At 42.2% G+C, this 19,601-nt stretch overlaps 5 protein-coding genes across 5 annotated transcripts; 4 read left to right on the plus strand and 1 right to left on the minus strand.

The window, feature by feature from the left end:
• Window positions 1-307: 307 nt before the first annotated feature.
• LOC117397097 (succinate dehydrogenase [ubiquinone] cytochrome b small subunit B, mitochondrial) lies at window positions 308-5,337 on the minus strand. The gene is made up of 4 exons (XM_033995641.3): window positions 5,221-5,337; window positions 4,094-4,204; window positions 3,416-3,563; window positions 308-1,000 (listed from the first exon to the last, which is right to left on the minus strand). The coding sequence occupies exons 1-4, from the start codon at window positions 5,267-5,269 to the stop codon at window positions 835-837; spliced, it is 474 nt and encodes a 157-aa protein (XP_033851532.3). The 5' UTR covers window positions 5,270-5,337; the 3' UTR covers window positions 308-834.
• Window positions 5,338-5,670: 333 nt separating this feature from the next.
• Window positions 5,671-6,777, plus strand: LOC117966502 (mitochondrial import inner membrane translocase subunit Tim8 A-like). Its single transcript, XM_034912594.2, has 2 exons — window positions 5,671-5,888; window positions 6,401-6,777. Exons 1-2 carry the CDS (start codon window positions 5,778-5,780, stop codon window positions 6,566-6,568), a joined length of 279 nt encoding a protein of 92 aa, XP_034768485.1. The 5' UTR covers window positions 5,671-5,777; the 3' UTR covers window positions 6,569-6,777.
• A 127-nt stretch (window positions 6,778-6,904) lies between these two features.
• Window positions 6,905-10,164, plus strand: LOC117397260 (uncharacterized). The gene is made up of 2 exons (XM_033995990.3): window positions 6,905-7,405; window positions 8,353-10,164. The coding sequence occupies exon 2, from the start codon at window positions 8,367-8,369 to the stop codon at window positions 9,012-9,014; it is 648 nt and encodes a 215-aa protein (XP_033851881.3). The 5' UTR covers window positions 6,905-7,405; window positions 8,353-8,366; the 3' UTR covers window positions 9,015-10,164.
• Window positions 10,165-10,642: 478 nt separating this feature from the next.
• On the plus strand, window positions 10,643-13,111 carry LOC117397259 (uncharacterized). The gene is made up of 2 exons (XM_059009612.1): window positions 10,643-10,726; window positions 11,714-13,111. The coding sequence occupies exon 2, from the start codon at window positions 11,737-11,739 to the stop codon at window positions 12,382-12,384; it is 648 nt and encodes a 215-aa protein (XP_058865595.1). The 5' UTR covers window positions 10,643-10,726; window positions 11,714-11,736; the 3' UTR covers window positions 12,385-13,111.
• Window positions 13,112-13,903: 792 nt separating this feature from the next.
• On the plus strand, window positions 13,904-19,466 carry dpagt1 (dolichyl-phosphate (UDP-N-acetylglucosamine) N-acetylglucosaminephosphotransferase 1 (GlcNAc-1-P transferase)). The gene is made up of 9 exons (XM_033995650.3): window positions 13,904-14,754; window positions 15,202-15,322; window positions 15,413-15,626; window positions 15,841-15,987; window positions 16,361-16,445; window positions 16,685-16,873; window positions 17,385-17,472; window positions 17,920-18,075; window positions 18,799-19,466. The coding sequence occupies exons 1-9, from the start codon at window positions 14,594-14,596 to the stop codon at window positions 18,862-18,864; spliced, it is 1,227 nt and encodes a 408-aa protein (XP_033851541.2). The 5' UTR covers window positions 13,904-14,593; the 3' UTR covers window positions 18,865-19,466.
• Window positions 19,467-19,601: the final 135 nt, after the last annotated feature.

Here is a 19,601-nt window from a genome sequence, read left to right on the forward strand (position 1 = left end):
CCTGGTACTACACTAGAAAGGCAGGCCTTGCTCTCAGCAAGTCTCTTTCAAAGTCTCCTGGCTCTGAATACATTTTGTACTGGTGTCCAGCACCCAATGTGCAGTGCTTTACACATCTTAACATTACATCCATGTGCTAGTCTGCAGTTACAGAGCAGCTCCAGTTTTGTGGTACACCAAGACACAAACATGTAACCCAGCGCTGGCTTGTTTGTAGACATTTGCAACAACGCTGGCAATAAAAAGGTTCACTATATACACTGAAGAACAACCTTAATAAATTGCAAATAAAAACTCAAAAACCTGCCACTGTCTCAATCCTTTAATGAAAAAGTCTGGAACACTTTCTGTAAACAATTATAATACATGAACTATTGATACAGTATCAGTTAATCCATCTCTCTTACACACAGGTAACACTTACTGGAAGTGCAGAGACTGTCTATATTGCATTTACAAGAATCTGAGGATTCAAGCCAAGTGCCTTCAGGAATCTCCAATTGTACCTCAAAATTAACACTGCTCTATATTTGTATAATGATTACTATGGACTATACAGTGACTACAGAATGAAGTGTTGAAATTCAATTGTATTAGGCAATTTCCAGGCTCTGGATATAACCAAGCAGCTGACCTGAGCAAATCTGAAAAGATACAGGAGGCGAATTAGAAATCACACTAATGACTTCTGCCTCAGACGGCTGATTGACTGATCCAAGGCAGCCCTTGGAAATAAGCAACCCGATGCAATTTACTAGGTGGTTTTAGCAGTCTCTTTTAAATCATAAAAAGGAGAAGTTTACAATGAAGTGAATTGTCCCCCATGCCGATAACTCAGAGGCTCCAGAGCATGGCCACAGCCTTGCAGATGCCCACATCGTGGTAGTTGAAGTAGCAGAGGCCTGCGAAGGTGACAGCAGAGAGAGCGAAGAGCCCTGCGTTGGAGGCTTTGATTGCTGCGTCTCCGTGGACATAGTCCGTCAGCACCTGGCCAAGGCCCCTACAAAAGAAAACAAAGCCTCATTCAGATTGGAGTCGTCTTTCAGAAATTCTGCCCTCCTAGTTCATTGCAGATTTTATCTTGGTACCCTCGTTGTGTTCTGGCTGACTGCCACACACACACACACACACACAAATACATTCCTAAAAAGTGGGGGTGTTAAAGTGGACAAGCTGGTTTGGCGAAAGAATATTTCACAACTTGTATTATTTGCAAAAGAGAGTTGTTCCATTTCAATTTCAACAGAAAAGAATTTAAGGGGACATGAATTCTTAAGTCTCAAATAGCACAAACATAACCCAGTTGGGGTCCCAGTTGGAAATGAAGTGGGGATAGATTTAGGACAGTGTGAAGCAGACACTTCATCACACAGAGAGTGGGGAGGGGATGGAGTGGGCTGCACAGGTTGTTCACTGGCATCCTTTAAAAACAATGTTCTTATACACAACACAGTGTGACAGGGGATGACTCACCAGGACTGCAGAATGTGTAAAACAGGTAATAATTAGCTTCCTTTAAAACCCTGACATCACGTTTGAAAATAATGTCAACTACCCACTTTCCCATGAAACGTTACCTAATGCTGAAAGGTTTATGCATAACAGGAAAAAACACAGACCAGCAGGGGAATTCCCACACAGCAATCCTTTAAACCAAGTCTAGTCATTAGTTGCTATAGATATTTGTCATCACAAGCGAGTCTTACAGGATTGTGACGACAATTGAGTGAGGCCAAGTAAATACATCTGTATGAGTTATAGGTCAACAGTAGACAAACATTTGATTATCACTAGTTTTGATCAGATCCAATCAGTGCTGTGTTCTGGCCAGGTAGCAGGGTTTGGTATGTCAAAGAAAGTGAATGATATAGATTTTACTGGTCATACAGTTTAATATTTGCCAGATAAATAATTGCCGCTCCCAAAATTATTACAGTGGTAACCAGTTATAACGCGACCCGTGATACTGCGGAATAGGTTATAACACAGTAAAAGTGATGGCTCCCATTTCCCAGAATGCAATTTGACTCACAAAACATTGGGTTTTATATTACCGTATCTAAACCCATTTAAGTTGAAACTGGGACATATAGTACTTACAAAGCTCCTGTGTTTGCCTGTATTTTATTTTCTTCATAAAAGCAAAAGACTGTCCGTTAATGTTACAAAAGAAGTACAATCAAAACACGTGTGTATAAACGTCCTTGAGTTCTGTGTTACTTATTTACAGTTTACAACATTTATTGTAAAAAATACACAATTTAAATAAGAGTGGTGTACACTTTAAACTGGTGGAATAGCAGCTTCTATTACACTGTATCATATATTGTAACGACCCGGGATGTACACGGTTACACGACTGGTCTAAGGACCGTGTGTGTGTGCGTGTGTCTGTGTGCGTGTCTGTCTGTCTGTGTCTGTGTGTCTGTGTAAGCAGCAGGGAAGCAGAAAGCTTGCCTCAGCCAGGATTGATTGGAGTCTGGATAGGCAGTGACAGAGCTGACAGTCGAGTCAGACAAGCTGCTGTGTGAGAGTGTAAGACTGTTAGTTGTTTTTGGTGTGGCCCAGGCTGACAGAGGCCAGGAACAATCGTCCCAATAAACCGTGGATTTGAGTACCTATATATATATTCCATTTGTTATTAAAATCTCCAATGTCAAGTTTGAAAGAAACATGGAATTGTAAACACGTATTTGTATTTTAAACAAGGATATCTGGTACTACACTAGGTTAAAGAAATCTATCTATCTGATATACTGGAACAAGACGCCACCAAGCCCGTCCGGATGTTTACGACTGCAAGAGGTAAGAAATTACCACAAGTCAAATACAGATCTCATTTCCTGTTGGTTTGGACCTTTCTAAATAAATGCAAGAAGATATAAATAATATACCTGCAATAAATAAATAAATAAATAAATAAATAAATAATACAACAGCTGGAATTTTTTTAAATCTTTGTTTATAAAAAAAAATTATATATCTATATCTATATATCTATATATATCTTACTGTTTACAAAAACAGAAAGAATCTCAGTAGAATGTGTTTTCACTTGCTGGGCTGCCTCTGTGTCGGGGTGCAGTGACTGTGTATCAGTGAATCACGTGACAGAAAACTATCAATTGTATTGTAGTCAAGTGTATTTAACTAAATGAAACGTTTTAAAAATCATCAAGATGAGCACATACACAATCTGTAGATCATAGAGGCAGAAGACACAGCCTTGCCCTTGCCCTTCACGACATCAAACTTTTCATAAATTCATAACTAAAACATAAGTGCACATTACAGCCTGATCACTCGGGATATGCATTCAAATCTCACTGGGGTCATCACAGCTCCAGTGCATAGGAGAGCCTGTGCTCCTCCAACAGTCCTACCTGGGTAAATCAAGGGTTGCATGGCTTCTTACCAGTGGCTGTGGAGAGTAAGTGCTGCAGCAAGGGAGTAGTCCATAGCAGGGCCTGGGTACATGTAGGCTACTGGGATCATTCCCAGTAACGCCACACTCAGCGCTCGCTCACCAGTCCAGTGCAATGATGCCGCCTTCGAGCCAGCAGCTGAGAAGAGAAAAAATAAAGCTGTCTTAGCAATGAATAGGCTGCGATAGCTGCCCTGCAGCGTTATTGTGAAATCAAGCACTAAACTGTATTGCCCGGAACCCTTATGAGTCTTGTCTGGTTTTTCTAGTGGTCAGTAGTGCAAAAAATTAGAAGATATGGCCTGAAATGAAAAACTCAGAAATGAGTAAGTTATAAAACCTACACTGAAATACTCTCAAGCTCTTGTCTGAATGTCAACAGCAAGTTCAATCACAATTGGTTTGCAATAGATGGTGCTAGACAGCTGGGGATATGAATTAGATCAGAGGATAATGAACAGACATCCAAAACGTGTAAACTCATTATTTATTATTTCATAGGCTGATTTGTTAACGTCACAGTGATACTGTCACCCCCAAACCCCATACACTGGCTTAAACCACAGACATAGAATCAGAGCTGGAAACGTGCTAATGTTGTAGTGTAGCACGTGTGGGCAGCTTGAATACCTATACAATGGAACAGGCTGTAAAGAATTCTGCACCTACCGTAATGTGCAGGGGACGCGTGGATCTGTGCGGACAGCAGAACTGGGGGGTCCCTGGTCTTTTTAGAGGACACCAGGGTCCGAGCCAGGAGAGATTTACTGAGGAACAGAGCTGCAAGACAGCAGTACAGTTTTTACATGTATTTAGGCTCTTTGCATTCCCAAGTTCATCAAAAGTTACTCCTCCCAAAAAATAAAGAAAATACTCACAACTACACCACACAATCAACGACCTTTTCAAACGCTATGCAAACGAGGTTTATTCATTTTTACTATTTGAATCGGAATACATTGCTCTGTTTTTAAAGCTATAATTGTTCACATCTTTGTTTCAAATATTTCCTTCTCATTGAAAATGTTCTACGTGTTGTTTTTTTAATAAAACTATTAAAATATTTAAAACTGAAGCCGTTCAGAATTTGGGGGTCAAGTTTAACACGACTGCCCTCCAACGAGTAAGATACGAGTAAATAAACGACTTGGGGTGAGACATTTGTTACTATTTAAACTCGATCTACCCGCACGCCAGAGAACTTCTGTTTTTGCAGGATCAGAGAAATCCTCTAGATGGCAACGTCGTACTTAAAGTGCAATCGTTAATATATACGACACTGCTTCGTGAATTGCATTCATACCACGGAACAAGGTAATACGACACAATAATAATACTGCTACATTGCTTTCACGTTAATATTAATCAATACCACCAACACTAATGTATGTTGCAATGCATTGAAAAACAGTAACACTGCTATACACACTGACAAAATAAATAATCATTCAAGTTAAATAACTGTGAGTTTGTATTTCGGACCAGTACATTCAAAACAACCCTCGGGTACTACAATATTATTATTAGAAGCGTAGCCCTCAATGGATGCGTTTAAAAAACAAAGTAGTGTAGTGTCATGCTCTAAAACGTCTTTAATTTAATACATGTTCAAAGAGGGCGTTATCGCTGTATTTAGAGGTAATGTCACTGTGAACTTGGACTTGAACCCACCAGCATGAAAGCCAGCACAGTGCGACTTAACCACGTCATATCATAACACAGTGTGAATACGACACGCACACACATTAACACTGTCATGTTTGATAACGTTCACGGGTTTTCATAAAGAAACTCACGTTTTACACCCCGGTTACAAAGAGCGCTGATCCTCGTAACGCCAGCCATGTTTGAACACTCAGACACAAGGACACGGGCTTACCCGGAAACACTTCCGCTAAACACGCCTGTCCTGTCATGAGCGGAGGAGGCTGTGAAGATTTTTATTTTTTTAAGGTTATCAGTAGTGGCTGGCATGAAATGCAAAGAAAATATAATTTCAAACAGACTACAGCTGGCATGCTATACTTTGTGGAATAATAATATATAACAGAAAGCTGGAAAAAAAAAAAAACAGTTATCATAATATCGGCTTACTGCTTCCTATACTTGTTTATACATTCTAACAGGTTTATAAAATATGTATTTTATGTATATTTATGTATATTTAAAATGTTCAAATAACTGCTTAAGGGATGTGTGTGACGTCACCTTTAAACGCCCCCCCTCATGAATATTAAAAAGCTCACTGTTTGGCACTTCCGGTTTGTGTCACGTTGCTCTGGGCTCTGCTGTAGGTCTATGAAGGTCACTGCAGTAAATAAGACCCCGAATCAGAGTAACACAAAAGTAAAACATGTCAGATTTTAACGATTTTTCAAACGCCAGCGCTTCTGAGAAAGCAGAGGCTTCCGAATTGCAAAGGATGATTGCAGTCGAGCAGCAGAAAGCGCAGTTCCAGGCACAGGTTGGTACGGCAGCAAGACGCCTTCAAATGAAATATACCAGTAACTAGTTTAAACCCCATCCCTGCCCTGTGTTTGCAGGAGCTGCGTGCATATCTCAGTATGGCTAGATCGTGTTTCCATTTACAGAATATGTGTGTCATATGCAGTGGTCAGGTTGTGTGCAGGAATTGCGGCTGCATGTTTAATTGCGGTGGCGATTCAGTGGGGAGAGCATCGTAACATGTATTAAAATCGGATTGCTTGAAATTGTATAAGCGGCAGATCACGCAATCCACACTCACTGTACGTGTTCAGTAAAATCAATTCATTTGCCCTTTAGAGGAGGGAGTTGATAAACCTGACCAGTGTTAGTGTCCCGGAATTATGGGGTCAGTTGGATCCCTGTTTTGGACACATAATAAATCGATTCAAAAGAAAATGTTTTAAAACATAAAGAGTTGTACAGAAATGATGGTTCAGCCCACTGTGTCGCCGCTTCTCACTGGGATACGATGTCGCTGTTACTTTAAAGGTTCACAATTTCACGGATGTGTGCTGGGAGAAGTGTGTGGACAAGCCCAGCTCCAAGCTGGACTCCAGGACCGAGGGCTGCCTTGTGAGCTGTGTGGAGCGCTTCATCGACACGACGCTGACAATCACCAACCGCTTCACACAGATGGTGCAGAAAGGGGCAAACTAGGACAGGAGGAGGCGCCGGAGTGGAGGAACGACCCCCGCTTTAATGGGGAGGCACGTCAGCTCACAAAAAAAAAAAAAAAAAAAAAATGTGAACACACTGAAACTTTTTTTTAAGTTGTAATTTATGAGTTCAGATCATTTTGTCCTATTGCTAATTATGCAAATTCACAACGCTCTCTATGAAAATAAAATTGAACACGCGTCTTTTTATTTTATTTGTATTTCTTTCTGATTTATTACTTATAGCTAGTGTTGCAGGGGGGGCTGGTTAACGGTTACACTTTAGTGTACCTGCTGTACTTAGACACGTTTGAGAGCTGTATTGAGGGCACAGGGGTGCTGGTTAAGAGAACTATTGGTCTTTAAGAGTAAGCACGTTCTTGTGACAAGTAGGGGGGCAGAATACTGGTTTAATATTTCTCGTTTTGTTAAATGATGAAAACTGCATCCGAGCTGGAAAATAAGTAAAATGCCACACAGCTGTCCAGACAGCCCCTCTCCCACCCCGCTTGGTATTTTACATGAAGCAATTCACTGTTCATTTGTGAATTTGTGTCACCTATAAAACAGTTTTTTTTTTGTATATATTAAATACTTGTGTAATACTATACGAGTACAAAGCTGCTCTGTGACTTTCAGAGAAGAGTTTTCAAATAGAAATAAAAACAACGCCGAAATGTTTTCCAAGTGCGCAGCTGTTTAAAAACTCTTTTACAGTAATATAAAGATGTGACGTATGGAGCGCAGAATCGAAAGTGAAAGAATGAACATACTGTACGCTTCAGTGAAAACGAGAGGAGACGGACGTGTTCCATCAGCAAGCGGGTTTGAATCCAAGGTTTGTCATTTTCATTCTTCCAAACAAAAACGAATGCACCCTACCGTACCGTATTGGAACTAATAAAGAAAACGAAGCTGATTTTTATTTTTGTAAATATGTCGCAACCAATACTTTCATAGAAACTGTGTGGACTTTGAGAGTTTTGCTTTCAGTTGGGGAATAAGAGGGACCAAAATGAAGAATTAAGCGATGTAAGGTAGAGTTTGCGTTGATTATGAATTATAACAACTTTTTCAGAAGCCTATATCCACTTACGGGTCTGAGCTAAGGAATTATAAGCGACAGCTGACTGAAGAGTTCAGCGATAAGCATTTAAACACAGAAGCGCAACCACCAATAGCCCGTTTAGCTGTAGAAGCATTAGGTAACGTATTACAGATAGGTCATTGTTATTATTCATTTTAAGGAGTGCCGTCTATACTGTGGTGTACATGTAGAACACATTGTAATAATTACACAGAAAAGTGGCGCTTACCTGTATATTTACCTGTATAGCAACCTAACTTACATGTACAGTACATGATACTGTTAAAGGTGTAGTACGGGTAGTAAGCTGCTTATCCAGTTTTGTTTTTACTGTAGAATAAACAGCAAGGACTTGTCCACAGTAATCTGTATTTACTTAAGTATTTAAGTTATGTGTTGGTTCTGTTTGTTAAAGCAATTTTTTTTAAAACCTAGATCTTACATGTATGTGTAGGCCTACCACATAGAACACATGTGGATTTTTTTTTACATCCATAATGGACAGTGATGACAGGGTGGGGATGTGGTGACCATAACAGAATCATGCATCTAAACAACAAGAATATATTAGTTAGGATTTCTGATGTCCGAACGCCTGTATCAAATTGTGCTTTAAATACAGGAATGCAAAGATCGTTAACAGTAACTAATACGTTTCCATACTGAATTAAGTGTATTATTTTTTCTCCCCCGTCCAGAAAACATTTTGAAAATGTCCATCACATTCTCTGGTTGGGAAGCCTGGACGGAGAGAACACATTTAAGCTCGGGTTCAAAGCCTGAAAGAGGTGGACGCTACACAATGTACCACGGGACCCACATCAGCATCGCTAAGAACATCATTAAAGGGGGGTTTCAAAGGTCGAAGGGCGGGCTCTTAGGAGCCGGGGTATACGTGAGTCGCAACATCGACAAAGCAAAGTGTTATCCTCTTAACGTCGAGAAAAAACAGCGAGTCGTCTTGAAGCTCAAAGTCCAAGTTGGCAAAGTGAAGAAAATCGACTGCGATAACCATCCGCTACAGAAAACCTGGAGCCAAAACGGCTACGACACGGCGTGGGTGCCGCCCCATTGTAACATAGCCTCGATCAAATCGGGCAGGGAGGAGGACTGTGTCTGGGACCCGAAGAGAATCGCCGTTGTGGGCATCGCCTACTGCCTGAACGACGTCGCCAAACGAGAGCTCCTTCAACTGATTGATAGACAAGCGACGGGCGCCGGGAGCGACGCGCAGGCGCCTCACAAGCCCAACTGCACAGTCTGTGGCAAGGAGGACGTCACACCGCACCCCCTTCAAGCATGCTGGAAATGCAGCGAGACGATCTGTCCATTTCAGGATAGCCACAAATGCAGAAATTAACAAAGCTAACAGTGACAGAAATGAGCCGGCCAAAAAACAAAACAAAACAGAAAAAAACAACACTGTATATATTTAACTGCTTCCTCTGCTGTAGGTCAGTTTCACTCTAGTAGTCTAGATGCAATCATGTACAATCTTGGGAATGAGAAAATACTCCTCTCATCTCTGTGATAGAAGGCAGTAGCTTATGACCTACAGCACAGGATGTGATTAGGTAACAGGGGAGAGTGATATATAGGGGAGCCATTCTACTTGTGAGATCTCTGGCTCATTAAAATATTTAGCACATTTTTAAAGAGGAAACGATTATCAATTCAGGGATACCAATACCTGTAGTAAGTTAAGGGTCTGAGTGAGGAAACATGGGCAATACGCTCCCCAGCCCTGGTCTTGCTCCAAATCATTGGTTGTTTCCATAATTTGTGCCGGTGTGTATCTCTTCTAAAGAAGAGTTCCAGCAGTATTTTCATCAGATTGAAATCGGTGTAAGGGTTATTAACGGTCATGTATAACGGGTTTGATTACAGAAAACTCGAATATATTTGTGTGGTCCTTTCCTAAATGTATACCTTTGTTAATTGAATCGCAGCTTAATCCTTTTAGCAAACATGGGTAATAAGGTATTCTGTTTTCAATCATTCAAAGGTCTCAGGGCATGTGAACACTCATTTACAAGCACTGCACCTGCTGTATGGTTCACAGCATATCCACAGGTTGTTACAGCAACCCTCGTTGAGAGAAGACTGTGTCTAGATTTGGAGAATGTAAACAAAGTGGACAGTCAACAAAAGTCTAGTCATGTCTGTGTAGCTCAGGGAAGTTGGACTGTCAACACTGCCTTATGATTTTTCACTGCATAAACTGTAACCCATCTGCCAAAAGACACTGCCAAATACATAATCTACAAAAGTACTGCCGATACATAGCTATGCACGGGACACAATATACGAAGCACCTGTGATATGTAGCACACACTTGTGTCAATGGGCCGTCTTTTTAAATTACTGATCCGTCTGGCTAATCCTCAATGGTTATTTAGGCAGGTGATTGCACCTCTAAAACTGAATTGCAAAATATGGGAAAGTGTTTATGTTAAATCTCTGTTTTAAAAAGTGTTGTATTAAAAATGACTGCATCCAATTGACTGTAATGATTTCCATTGTGTCGTTTTTTACTATAAACAGATAAGCTGAATGCACTGCTTTATATGAACACTTTATTACAATCATTACTGCAGCCATAGTCAATAGAATCTCCTTTTAGTAAACTGCAATATACTTCACTATAAGATGATTCATTGCAATTTTACATCCAATTATTACTATAAATACTAATAAAGTATCCATAGTAAATGTACCAGATCAGTCGATTGAATGGCACTTTATCAAGCAAAAATCATCCCATAGGAATGGGCCAGTAGGTACCTACTAGCCTACGAACCCCAAAATCTATCCTCTACCCCTAAACCTAGTGTCTACATGTGTGCATGCAGCACTGAGAATAGATTTGAGCTGCCTAGTATAAAAACAATGTCTGTATCTCTGTTTAAATAAACACGATGCATTAAAACCCCCATTTCTGAAACGGGTGTGATTCTTTCGGCTGCGCCCACGGTGACGTTCAGGACTGTTTCCTTTTATATGTAGAACAAGAAACTGAAAGTGGACCCGCTGTCCTATCGCTCAGAACTAAGGAAGGACTCTCCACCGAAGGTACGCATTTATCTACATAAAGAGATAACATATAAACAAGACACTTCTCAAAACAAAAGTCTATCCGAGTAAATACAATAATAGTCGTTTCAACATTCTTTCGACGGTTTTTCGATTTTCGACGGTTCCGTGCTAGAGCAATGGATTTGTTTCACTTTATAAATCAGAATAGGACTAGATTGAGTTCGCTGGCTAATTAGGTCATATATAATACAAGTGACGCGTAAGCCTAAACTATTATTTTAAATAGTGAAGTTTGAAGTTCTGTTGAGACAGACTGCGCTTTCAACTCCAAATGTCGACACAATATTTACTGCAGATACAGTGCAGTGTGATCTCGATAGCGATACGTCATGTCGTTTCTGAGTACTAACCTTAAAATCGCTCATCTTTTCTTTCTTCTCCAGTCTAAGTTTTTTTTTTACCTATAGCAAGGCTGTAACAAAAAGGAATGCGTGTCAAGAAACTCTAGTTTAAACTTCAGCTGTTTCTTTAGGAAGTTAGCCTCAATTATAGTAAAGTGAAGCTAGAAATGTAGACCAACAACTTCAGTTTCTTATCTGTTTTGGGTCAAAATGTATATATTTGACAAAAGAAAATAACGATTTCTACTAAACGTGTTTGTTTTCTCTAAAGCTTGGTATAGACTTTCATTATTTGTGATAAAGTTTGGTTTGGTAAGATTTGTTGAACTCATTTGCATATAATTTACACATACAATCCCAATAATAATAATATAATCAAATGATTTAAAAAACCGAGACCTATGAATGAACCGTTTAAAAAGAAGAAGAAAAGGAAAATGGGAAGGTTAATTATTAAAATAATTACATCAACCATGTACTTTAAAAAATAATAAAACAAACTGTAAAATTCGTTGACAAACATTCAGTCTTCTGAAGACATTGGGAAAGATGACATCATTGCTTAAAGTCATAACGTTGGCCATTGAGTTTTACAGAGGCTGTGTTTTATTTTTCTCCTTAGGGAGGCTGATCCATTGATTTGAAATGGAGTTTTATGGTTGGGAGGTCTTCTACGATGATGACCATCACCTCTCTGCAGAACAGGAGCCCAAGGCGGACCGGACATACACCATGTACCACGGGACCTCCATCCAGATCGCACGCAACATCATCACAGCGGGGTTCCAGCAGTCGAGGGACGGGATGCTGGGGCCGGGGGTTTACATCAGCAGGAACCAAAAGAAAGCCGAGCGCTACCCGCTCAACTCCGCCAGGACAGACAGAGTGGTCCTCAAACTCCAGGTGGACACCGGCAAAGTGAAGAAAATCGACACAGACAACCACCCAATGCAGAAGACCTGGCACGCCAACGGCTACGATACGGCCTGGGTCCCCCCCAACTGCGGAATGAAGGCTGTCCCTAGTGGTCTGGAGGAGGACTGCGTGTGGGATCCCAACAGGATCGAGGTGGTTGATATCGCCCTGGCGCCGGATCAGAGCATCACCGCTGAGCTGAAGGGGCTGATCTCAGGGGCAAAGAGGAACAAGGGAACCGGCATGAAGCCACAGCAGCAGGCAGGGAACTGTGGAGTGTGCAGAAAGGCAAGGGCCACTCCGCATCAAATAGAAACCTGCTGGGGGTGTGGGAACAACATCTGTACTTTCATGACGAAACACAAGTGTAGAGTTTAAACACTGGGTCTAGATTACCTAACTAAGTTCACAGGGTGCCGACCGCAATGCAAACACGGGTCTGTTTGTGTGATTTCTTTATGCCGTATTTTCAAAGCGATTCCTCCATTCTTTAATGAACTCCTATTTTTTGAAAGGAGAAAGAAAAATCATGTTAATGATGTTACGAAATGAAAACCAAAGCACACTGGGAGTGCTTAAGAGCACTTGAAATATATCACTTAGTTGTTTGGTTCCAGTTTTTTAAAATGAAGAACTGTTTTTAAGTCTTTCAAAAAAATAGGAGTTAATTCAAGAAACGCCTTGAAAAGATGGCCTATTAGACGATACGTAACTGCCTCTTTTGAAAAGCCAATCTGTTTGAATGATTTAATACGGGCTACATATAAGTACTGTATTTATGACATGACACTGCCACTGGATTCAAATTATTCTACAGTTTCAAAAAGATAACTGCCTCAAAGTCTAGTCCAAAGTTCCTTTATTTGACTGCCTTCTACTGCACTGCCTCATTTAGAGCATATAACTCCAGGTTTGTTATATTATACATTCGGTTCTATGGGTAATTACCAATTCTGTATTTAAGTATTTTAGGGTGTAAAACTTTCATCACCAGCCATATGCAGCAAGACGAATGGTGGGTAAAATGGGCTTGGAGAACTTAACGTGAAAGTGATCATGTATTCATGTTTACTATGACCTTTGGCAATAAAATTCCACTGCTTGATTTCTTTCTTCATTTCCTCATTAAAACAAATGTACAGACTTTTGATTTTATGAAACATCCCTGAGGGGGCCACCTGGTAAAGGCACGGCCGTGCGGTGTGCAGGGTGAGTTAAAGGATTTCAGCTTGTATGGTACAGAACCCTATACGATATGCTAAATATATCACCCTAATAGCTTGCCCTAGAGTTCTATTAAAAAAAAAACAATTTGTCATGGCGCCTTCTTGTAGTACAGTACTACTTTAGATATAGTTTTCAGTGCTTGATAAGTCATTTAAATTTACAATCCCGAGACGGTCCGTTTACAGCTGTGACTGATGTTCAGCCTGACTGTAACCTTTACACATCTCAATGGGATCTGAAGTCCCGATTCGACAGGATCTTATTACATCTCATTCCAGGAAAACGCACAGCACACGCAGCATGCTACTTTACCCACACAAATCCAGTCACTTGTTACATTGCTACCGTACACTGAATGAAAGACTTTACGCTGCACCAATGTGAAATGTCATGTAAAAAAAATCTAACTACAGAATCACAAAAAAAAAGGCCAACGTTGCAACTTTCACTTAAGTGCAACCACCAACTTCGTCCGTCAATCCTACCTTAATAAACCTAACGTTAATAGGTCCGAGCAATTAAACACAATATCAGTCAAGGGAAGTCTGGTTTGGACCACTTTAAAATTTAGATCTATGATATTTTAATAATAATAATAAAAAGAGTAGCTAATGATTTATAAAGATAAACAACACGGTCTCAGACAGGAAGTAGACGTGTAACTAGGGAAGCAGGTCCCAGAATCCGACGGGGAACAAGGGCGGAGTTTCACTAAGTGCACAGAGGAGGGGAAGCAGGAAAGAGGAATTAGTTTATATTGTAGCGGCTAGTCATTTGCTTTGATGTATGTAAATATATATATGAAATGCTTTTTCTTTTTTTTCTCTAGAAGATAACAGTTGTCACAACTGTAATAGGAGTCTTTAAATACAAATCGAAATGTAGAAATCGACATTTTGTTTGGCGAGAGACCGCGGTCAATGAGTTAAACGAGACACTTCGTTTACTTTAAAATCTACAAACAGAATATACGTATATAATATTATAACATATTTTCTGTGCCATTCTATTTTGTTTTAATTGTTTTAAATTAAGCTCGACAGCGGTGTCATACGATATGATTAGAACGAGTAATAATCTTATTTTACGCTTCGTACCAGTAGAAAGCGCGAATAATGACAGCGGTGACCACGGTGACAGCGATGCACCTGCAGTCAAACTTTGACGAGTCTGGAAAACAAACAAGGAACGCACTCGTTTAGGTTAGTCTTATGATTGTCCGGTTGTTGTAGTCAGGTTTTGTTTTCTGCGTGTTTTGTTTTGCACACACTGTATTAACTCACGACCCATCCGTTGCGTGTTTGTGCGAGGGACCCATTTCTTGAACTGTGCATGTTTTTAATTCCCAAGTCGTCTGAAAATGTGGACCGTATCGCCACCCCTTTTCCCCCTGCTCATAAGCTTCTGTAGCTCGGCCCTGGGCTTTCTAGCGACTCTGAAGCTGATCCCAGCCTTCAAGGAGCATTTCATATCAGCCAGACTCTCCGGCGTGGATCTAAACAAAACCACAAAGAAGGAAATGTGAGTACACTCGGCTGGGTTTCATTGCAGCTTGAAAAAACGTTGAAAGGCGTGGATTCCCATGCCATAGCAGTTCGATCCGTTCCAATTTCAAGACCGGGATAGTTGGACGCAGTGTACAGGTAAAAAGCGAAGTGAAAGATCGAGGTATGGAAACAATTTGGATTTCAAATTGCTCTGCGATGAAAGTCTTTTTTTTTCTACCTCTAATTTAACTACTTACCGGGAGGGGGGCTTAGGAATGTGTTGGCATGGAATGATACATTTACAACAGAAATCTATAGATGGTCGAATCCAATGTAGGCTGAACAGACGATGACAGTAACACTTTATATGTGGTTCTGGAAGTGATTATTCTGCTTGAACAGGCTAAAACGCAGGCTACAGGTCTGAAGAATTCCTGCGACGTGGAAATGAAAGTGACACCCGTCTCTCTGTCCTCCCCAGCCCCGAGTCCCAGGGAGTGATCAGCGGAGCTGTGTTCCTCATCATCCTCTTCTGCTTCATCCCTGTGCCCTTCCTCAGCTGCTTCGTGGAGGAGCAGTGCAAGCTCTTCCCTCATGACGAGGTCAGCAGCTCTGGAAAGCAGTGCCTCTGTCCGTCTCTGTTGATGTATTCCTGCAGGGCGGGGCTCTGATTCTCTGTTCTCTCCATGCAGTTTGTGCAGCTGATTGGCGCCCTCTTGGCGATCTGCTGCATGATCTTCCTGGGCTTCGCGGACGACGTGCTCAACCTGCGCTGGAGGCACAAGCTGCTGCTGCCCACCATGGCCTCCCTGCCCCTGCTCATGGTCTACTTCACCAACTTCGGCAACACCACCATCGTGGTGCCCAAGCCCTTCCGAGCTCTGCTGGGACTGCACCTCGACCTGGGTGAGCCAGGGGGAGGGGGAGGGGGAGGGGGAGGGGGGGTCAGACACGATCACACACACACTGTCCCACTCTCACTCCCACAGCTGTGTCTCTCTGCCTGTATGTTTAATCCAAGCGTGTTATTTCTCTCCCCTGTGGTAGTGTACTCCGTTGATGCCCTTGTTTGTCTTGGCTCTGTGTCTCACCTCTGTGTTATTTCTCTCTCTCCTCTCAGGTATCCTGTACTATGTGTACATGGGCATGCTGGCTGTGTTCTGCACCAACGCTATCAATATCCTGGCCGGGATCAATGGGATCGAGTCGGGCCAGGCGCTCCTCATATCCGCCTCCATCATCCTCTTCAACCTGCTGGAGCTCAACGGTGAGGGAGCAGTACACCCACCCAGTACTAGACCTTTACATTGACTTCTAGTCAAAACGTTTTTCATTGGATTTACTGTATCGTTCGACACGATTGACGTCTTCAAAATGTTAAAAGGAGTTGACATAGTTAACCCAAACCAATGCTTTAAGCACAGTACAGAAACCAGAAACAGAAAACGCAGTTGGAAATGAAGTGGAGATAGACTCAGGACAGAAGGAAGGAGATGCTCCTTCACACAGAGAGTGGGGAGGGGATGGCGTGGGCTACCTAGTCATGTTGTTGACATACCAGGGCAAAGCAAAGTATGTTGTGTTTTTAAACCGTGTTCTGTTCTCTCTCTCTCTCTCTCTCTCGCTCTCGCTCTCTCCAGGTGATTACAAGGCCGACCACACTTTCTCTCTCTACTTCATGATCCCTTTCTTCTTCACCACTCTGGGGCTGTTCTACCACAACTGGTGAGAGTCACACTCGGTGTTGCTGTGTATTTATTTCAGTCTTCCTAGCTAATGGCATATCCCTGCTATCTGAAGAGATTTGCTGGCACTTAAATGCTGCTTCAGTTGTATCTAATTCAGGTCTAGATTCAAAATGTCTGCTTTTTACATGAAGCCTAATTGTCGAGGGTTACGGGATGGGTTTTCTTCTTTGATGTGACAGTAACCTCCCCCCCGTGCCTGTCTGTGGTTTGCTCCAGGTACCCCTCCTCTGTGTTCGTGGGAGATACCTTCTGTTACTTTGCAGGGATGACCTTTGCCGTGGTGGGGATCCTGGGCCACTTCAGCAAGACCATGCTGCTGTTCTTCATCCCTCAGGTGCTGAACTTCCTGTATTCCCTGCCTCAGCTCTTCCATGTGGTGCCCTGCCCCCGGCATCGCCTCCCCAGGTAAACCCCGCCCATCCGGATAAACCACACCTCCAGAGTCCCACCCAGTCACCAAGCCCCTGATCCTGCCACCAGAACCACACACCCAGTCACTACCCACTAACCCCACCCCAACCCAGTTCTACCTTTGCTTCTTGAACCATCTATCCAGATCATGCCTGCCCCTGACTCTGGTTGCCCAGGTGAAAATGCACTGATGAAGGCACGAAACATAAAGTATTGCCTTGCCCAGGTAAACCCAAATACCATCTGCACGTAAAATGCCCTCCCCAGAACTGCATGTCCAGATAAACCACTTACCAGCTCCGCCAGGCATACCTGCCCAGGTAAGCCTGCCACGCCACAGTTAATAATAAAAATAACCAACGCCCCCCCATTCTTATGCCTGCTAAGGAAACTACACTTCTGCTGTCAGCCTGCACAGATTCATACAGTGGCTGAGTGATAAAGTAAGTGTGTGTGTGTGTGTGTGAATTTCCTCTGTCTTTCTTCCTTGTTGTTTTGTGTGCAGGCTGGATCCTGCTACAGGGAAGCTGGGGATGAGCTACTCCAAGTTTAAGAGCAGGGATCTGTCCAAGCTGGGAGAGCTGCTACTGAAGGTGACTTTCACTGCCTCGTGTCCACAGCTTCATTGGGAAACTGTAGAAAGATTTTCCATTCTTGACAAGTTGGAAAGATCACTGTGATGTGCACTGTTTAGAGCACGGCTGTCAGGCGTATTTTTTGAAGAGCAAAATCTGTAGTGTTTGGTCGAAGCAAGACAGAATGCAAAAAACCAAACCGAGAAACATGTACTGAAGCAGTGTGTGATCTGTTTTTTTTTTTTCCATACCAAAAAGGCTTGAACAGCTGTGGTTTAAATCTTGGTTTAAATCTTTAAAACAGTCATGGCTTTTAACTGGTTAAACAGACACTGGCTGATTTGCGTTAGTCTTGCACTACCTTGCTACCTTAACTGGGGTGTGTGTGACACCCACTGGAAAAAAATAAAAATGTAACTACACCATAGAACCAATTCCAGCTGCCCCACCCTCTCCCTCCTGCAGGTGGCGTCAGCGCTGCGCGTGGTTGAGGTGCGCCGAGGGCTGGAGGAGGACGGGGAGTTCATGGAGTGCAACAACCTGACGCTCATCAACTTCGTGCTGAAGCTGATCGGACCCACTCACGAGAGGACTCTCACTGTCATCATGCTGCTGATCCAGGTACAGCAGAGACAGGGCGCTCTGTGAGGGGCTGAGAGCAGGACAGGGGATCAGGAATAGCCATGGTCACCCCGGGCCAGCCTTTGATCTGTGTCCTTGGTACAAACACTCAGCACCCATTCATTTTTGTATTTGGGTGCCTAGACTGGCTTACCAGATATCCTGGCATCCCTGAATAGATATCCCTCTCCTCTTCAATAATAATATTAATAAGCAAGCCTCCCCAGTGCAGAGGCAGTCTCAAATCTGTCTGTGGTTCATACTGAGAGATCCACTCCTAGTCTTTGGTTTATCCAGCTCTACCCTCTCTGCTTGTGTCCTCTTCATTTGAGATCTTGAAGAGTTTTGGGGTCCAGGTGTTAAGCTTTTACTGAGAATAACATTTTATTAAAAAAATAAGAGTGAAACAACTTGGGTTGCATTGCTTTCTAGTTGTGTAAGATTAGGAGTTAGACTGGGTAAATGCTTCTAATCTTTGTTCTTCTTACCTGTGACCTGTTACCTGCCTTTCTCTGTTCCTTCTCAAGTGCTGTAGACTGGGTCATTGTCTGGTTTTCACTGGCATTCTTTGATATGGAGTTAAGGCTCTTGAACTAGACTTGCATACGTTCGAATTCCCCTGATCCTCGCCCTCCAGACACCAGCCTCCCTGGGAGCCCTGGTTGGGGTTTGCACTGTATGCATTTCAGAGCTGCTTTAGACTGAATTTGACCTTCTTTCCAGGTGCTGGGCAGTGCCGTGGCTTTTGGGATTCGCTACCACCTGGTCAGGCTGTTCTACGACGTTTAACGAAACTCGAAACCCACGGAAATTTAAATTCCTGATTATGTCTGCACTTATCTTTTTTTTTTTTTTTTGATTGAGAGGTGCAGTGTCCCTGTGAGTTTCACACCCTGGTTTAAATAGGGAATCCCTGCAAAGAATCTCTTGTCACCCAGTTACTGAAGATTGGCTGATCCCAGTGAAACCAATAGGAATGGAAACCAGTGACTCTCAGATCCCAGTTCTCCACTTCAAGACCTCAGAATTCAGAATGGACTGGGGTTTTTTTCCCAGGAGAGAAGGGGGGCTCTGATTTTACTGCTTGCTGTGTACAGAACATTTGGAGATAGTTATAGAGAAGAATCTGCTCTGTTCTTGTGGACCTCAATGAAGACTAGTACATACTGTGAACACGATTTATATAGAGAGAGATATAGATATAGATATAGATATCTCAAATAATAATGTGTTTTAACAAGGTTTCATCGTGGATGCTGTGTAGATTCACAAGCTTTAGCTGTGTGTTCCACGTTCTGAGGAGTCACACAGTGCCGTTTCTCTTTGTAAAGTGATTAAGGGCATGTTACCTAGTATGTGCTACATGGCAATAAAACACAGGAATACCGTGACTTTTTTTCTTCTTTGTCGTCTTCCCCTGCCCCCCATATGTTTGCAAATGTGTGTGTGTTTGTGTATATCTATCTATCTATCTATCTATCTATCTATCTATCTATCTATCTATCTATCTATCTATCTATCTATAT

The sequence above is a fragment of the Acipenser ruthenus genome, chromosome 39 (genome assembly GCF_902713425.1).
Source record: "Acipenser ruthenus chromosome 39, fAciRut3.2 maternal haplotype, whole genome shotgun sequence".
In the NCBI taxonomy this organism is placed as follows: domain Eukaryota; kingdom Metazoa; phylum Chordata; class Actinopteri; order Acipenseriformes; family Acipenseridae; genus Acipenser; species Acipenser ruthenus.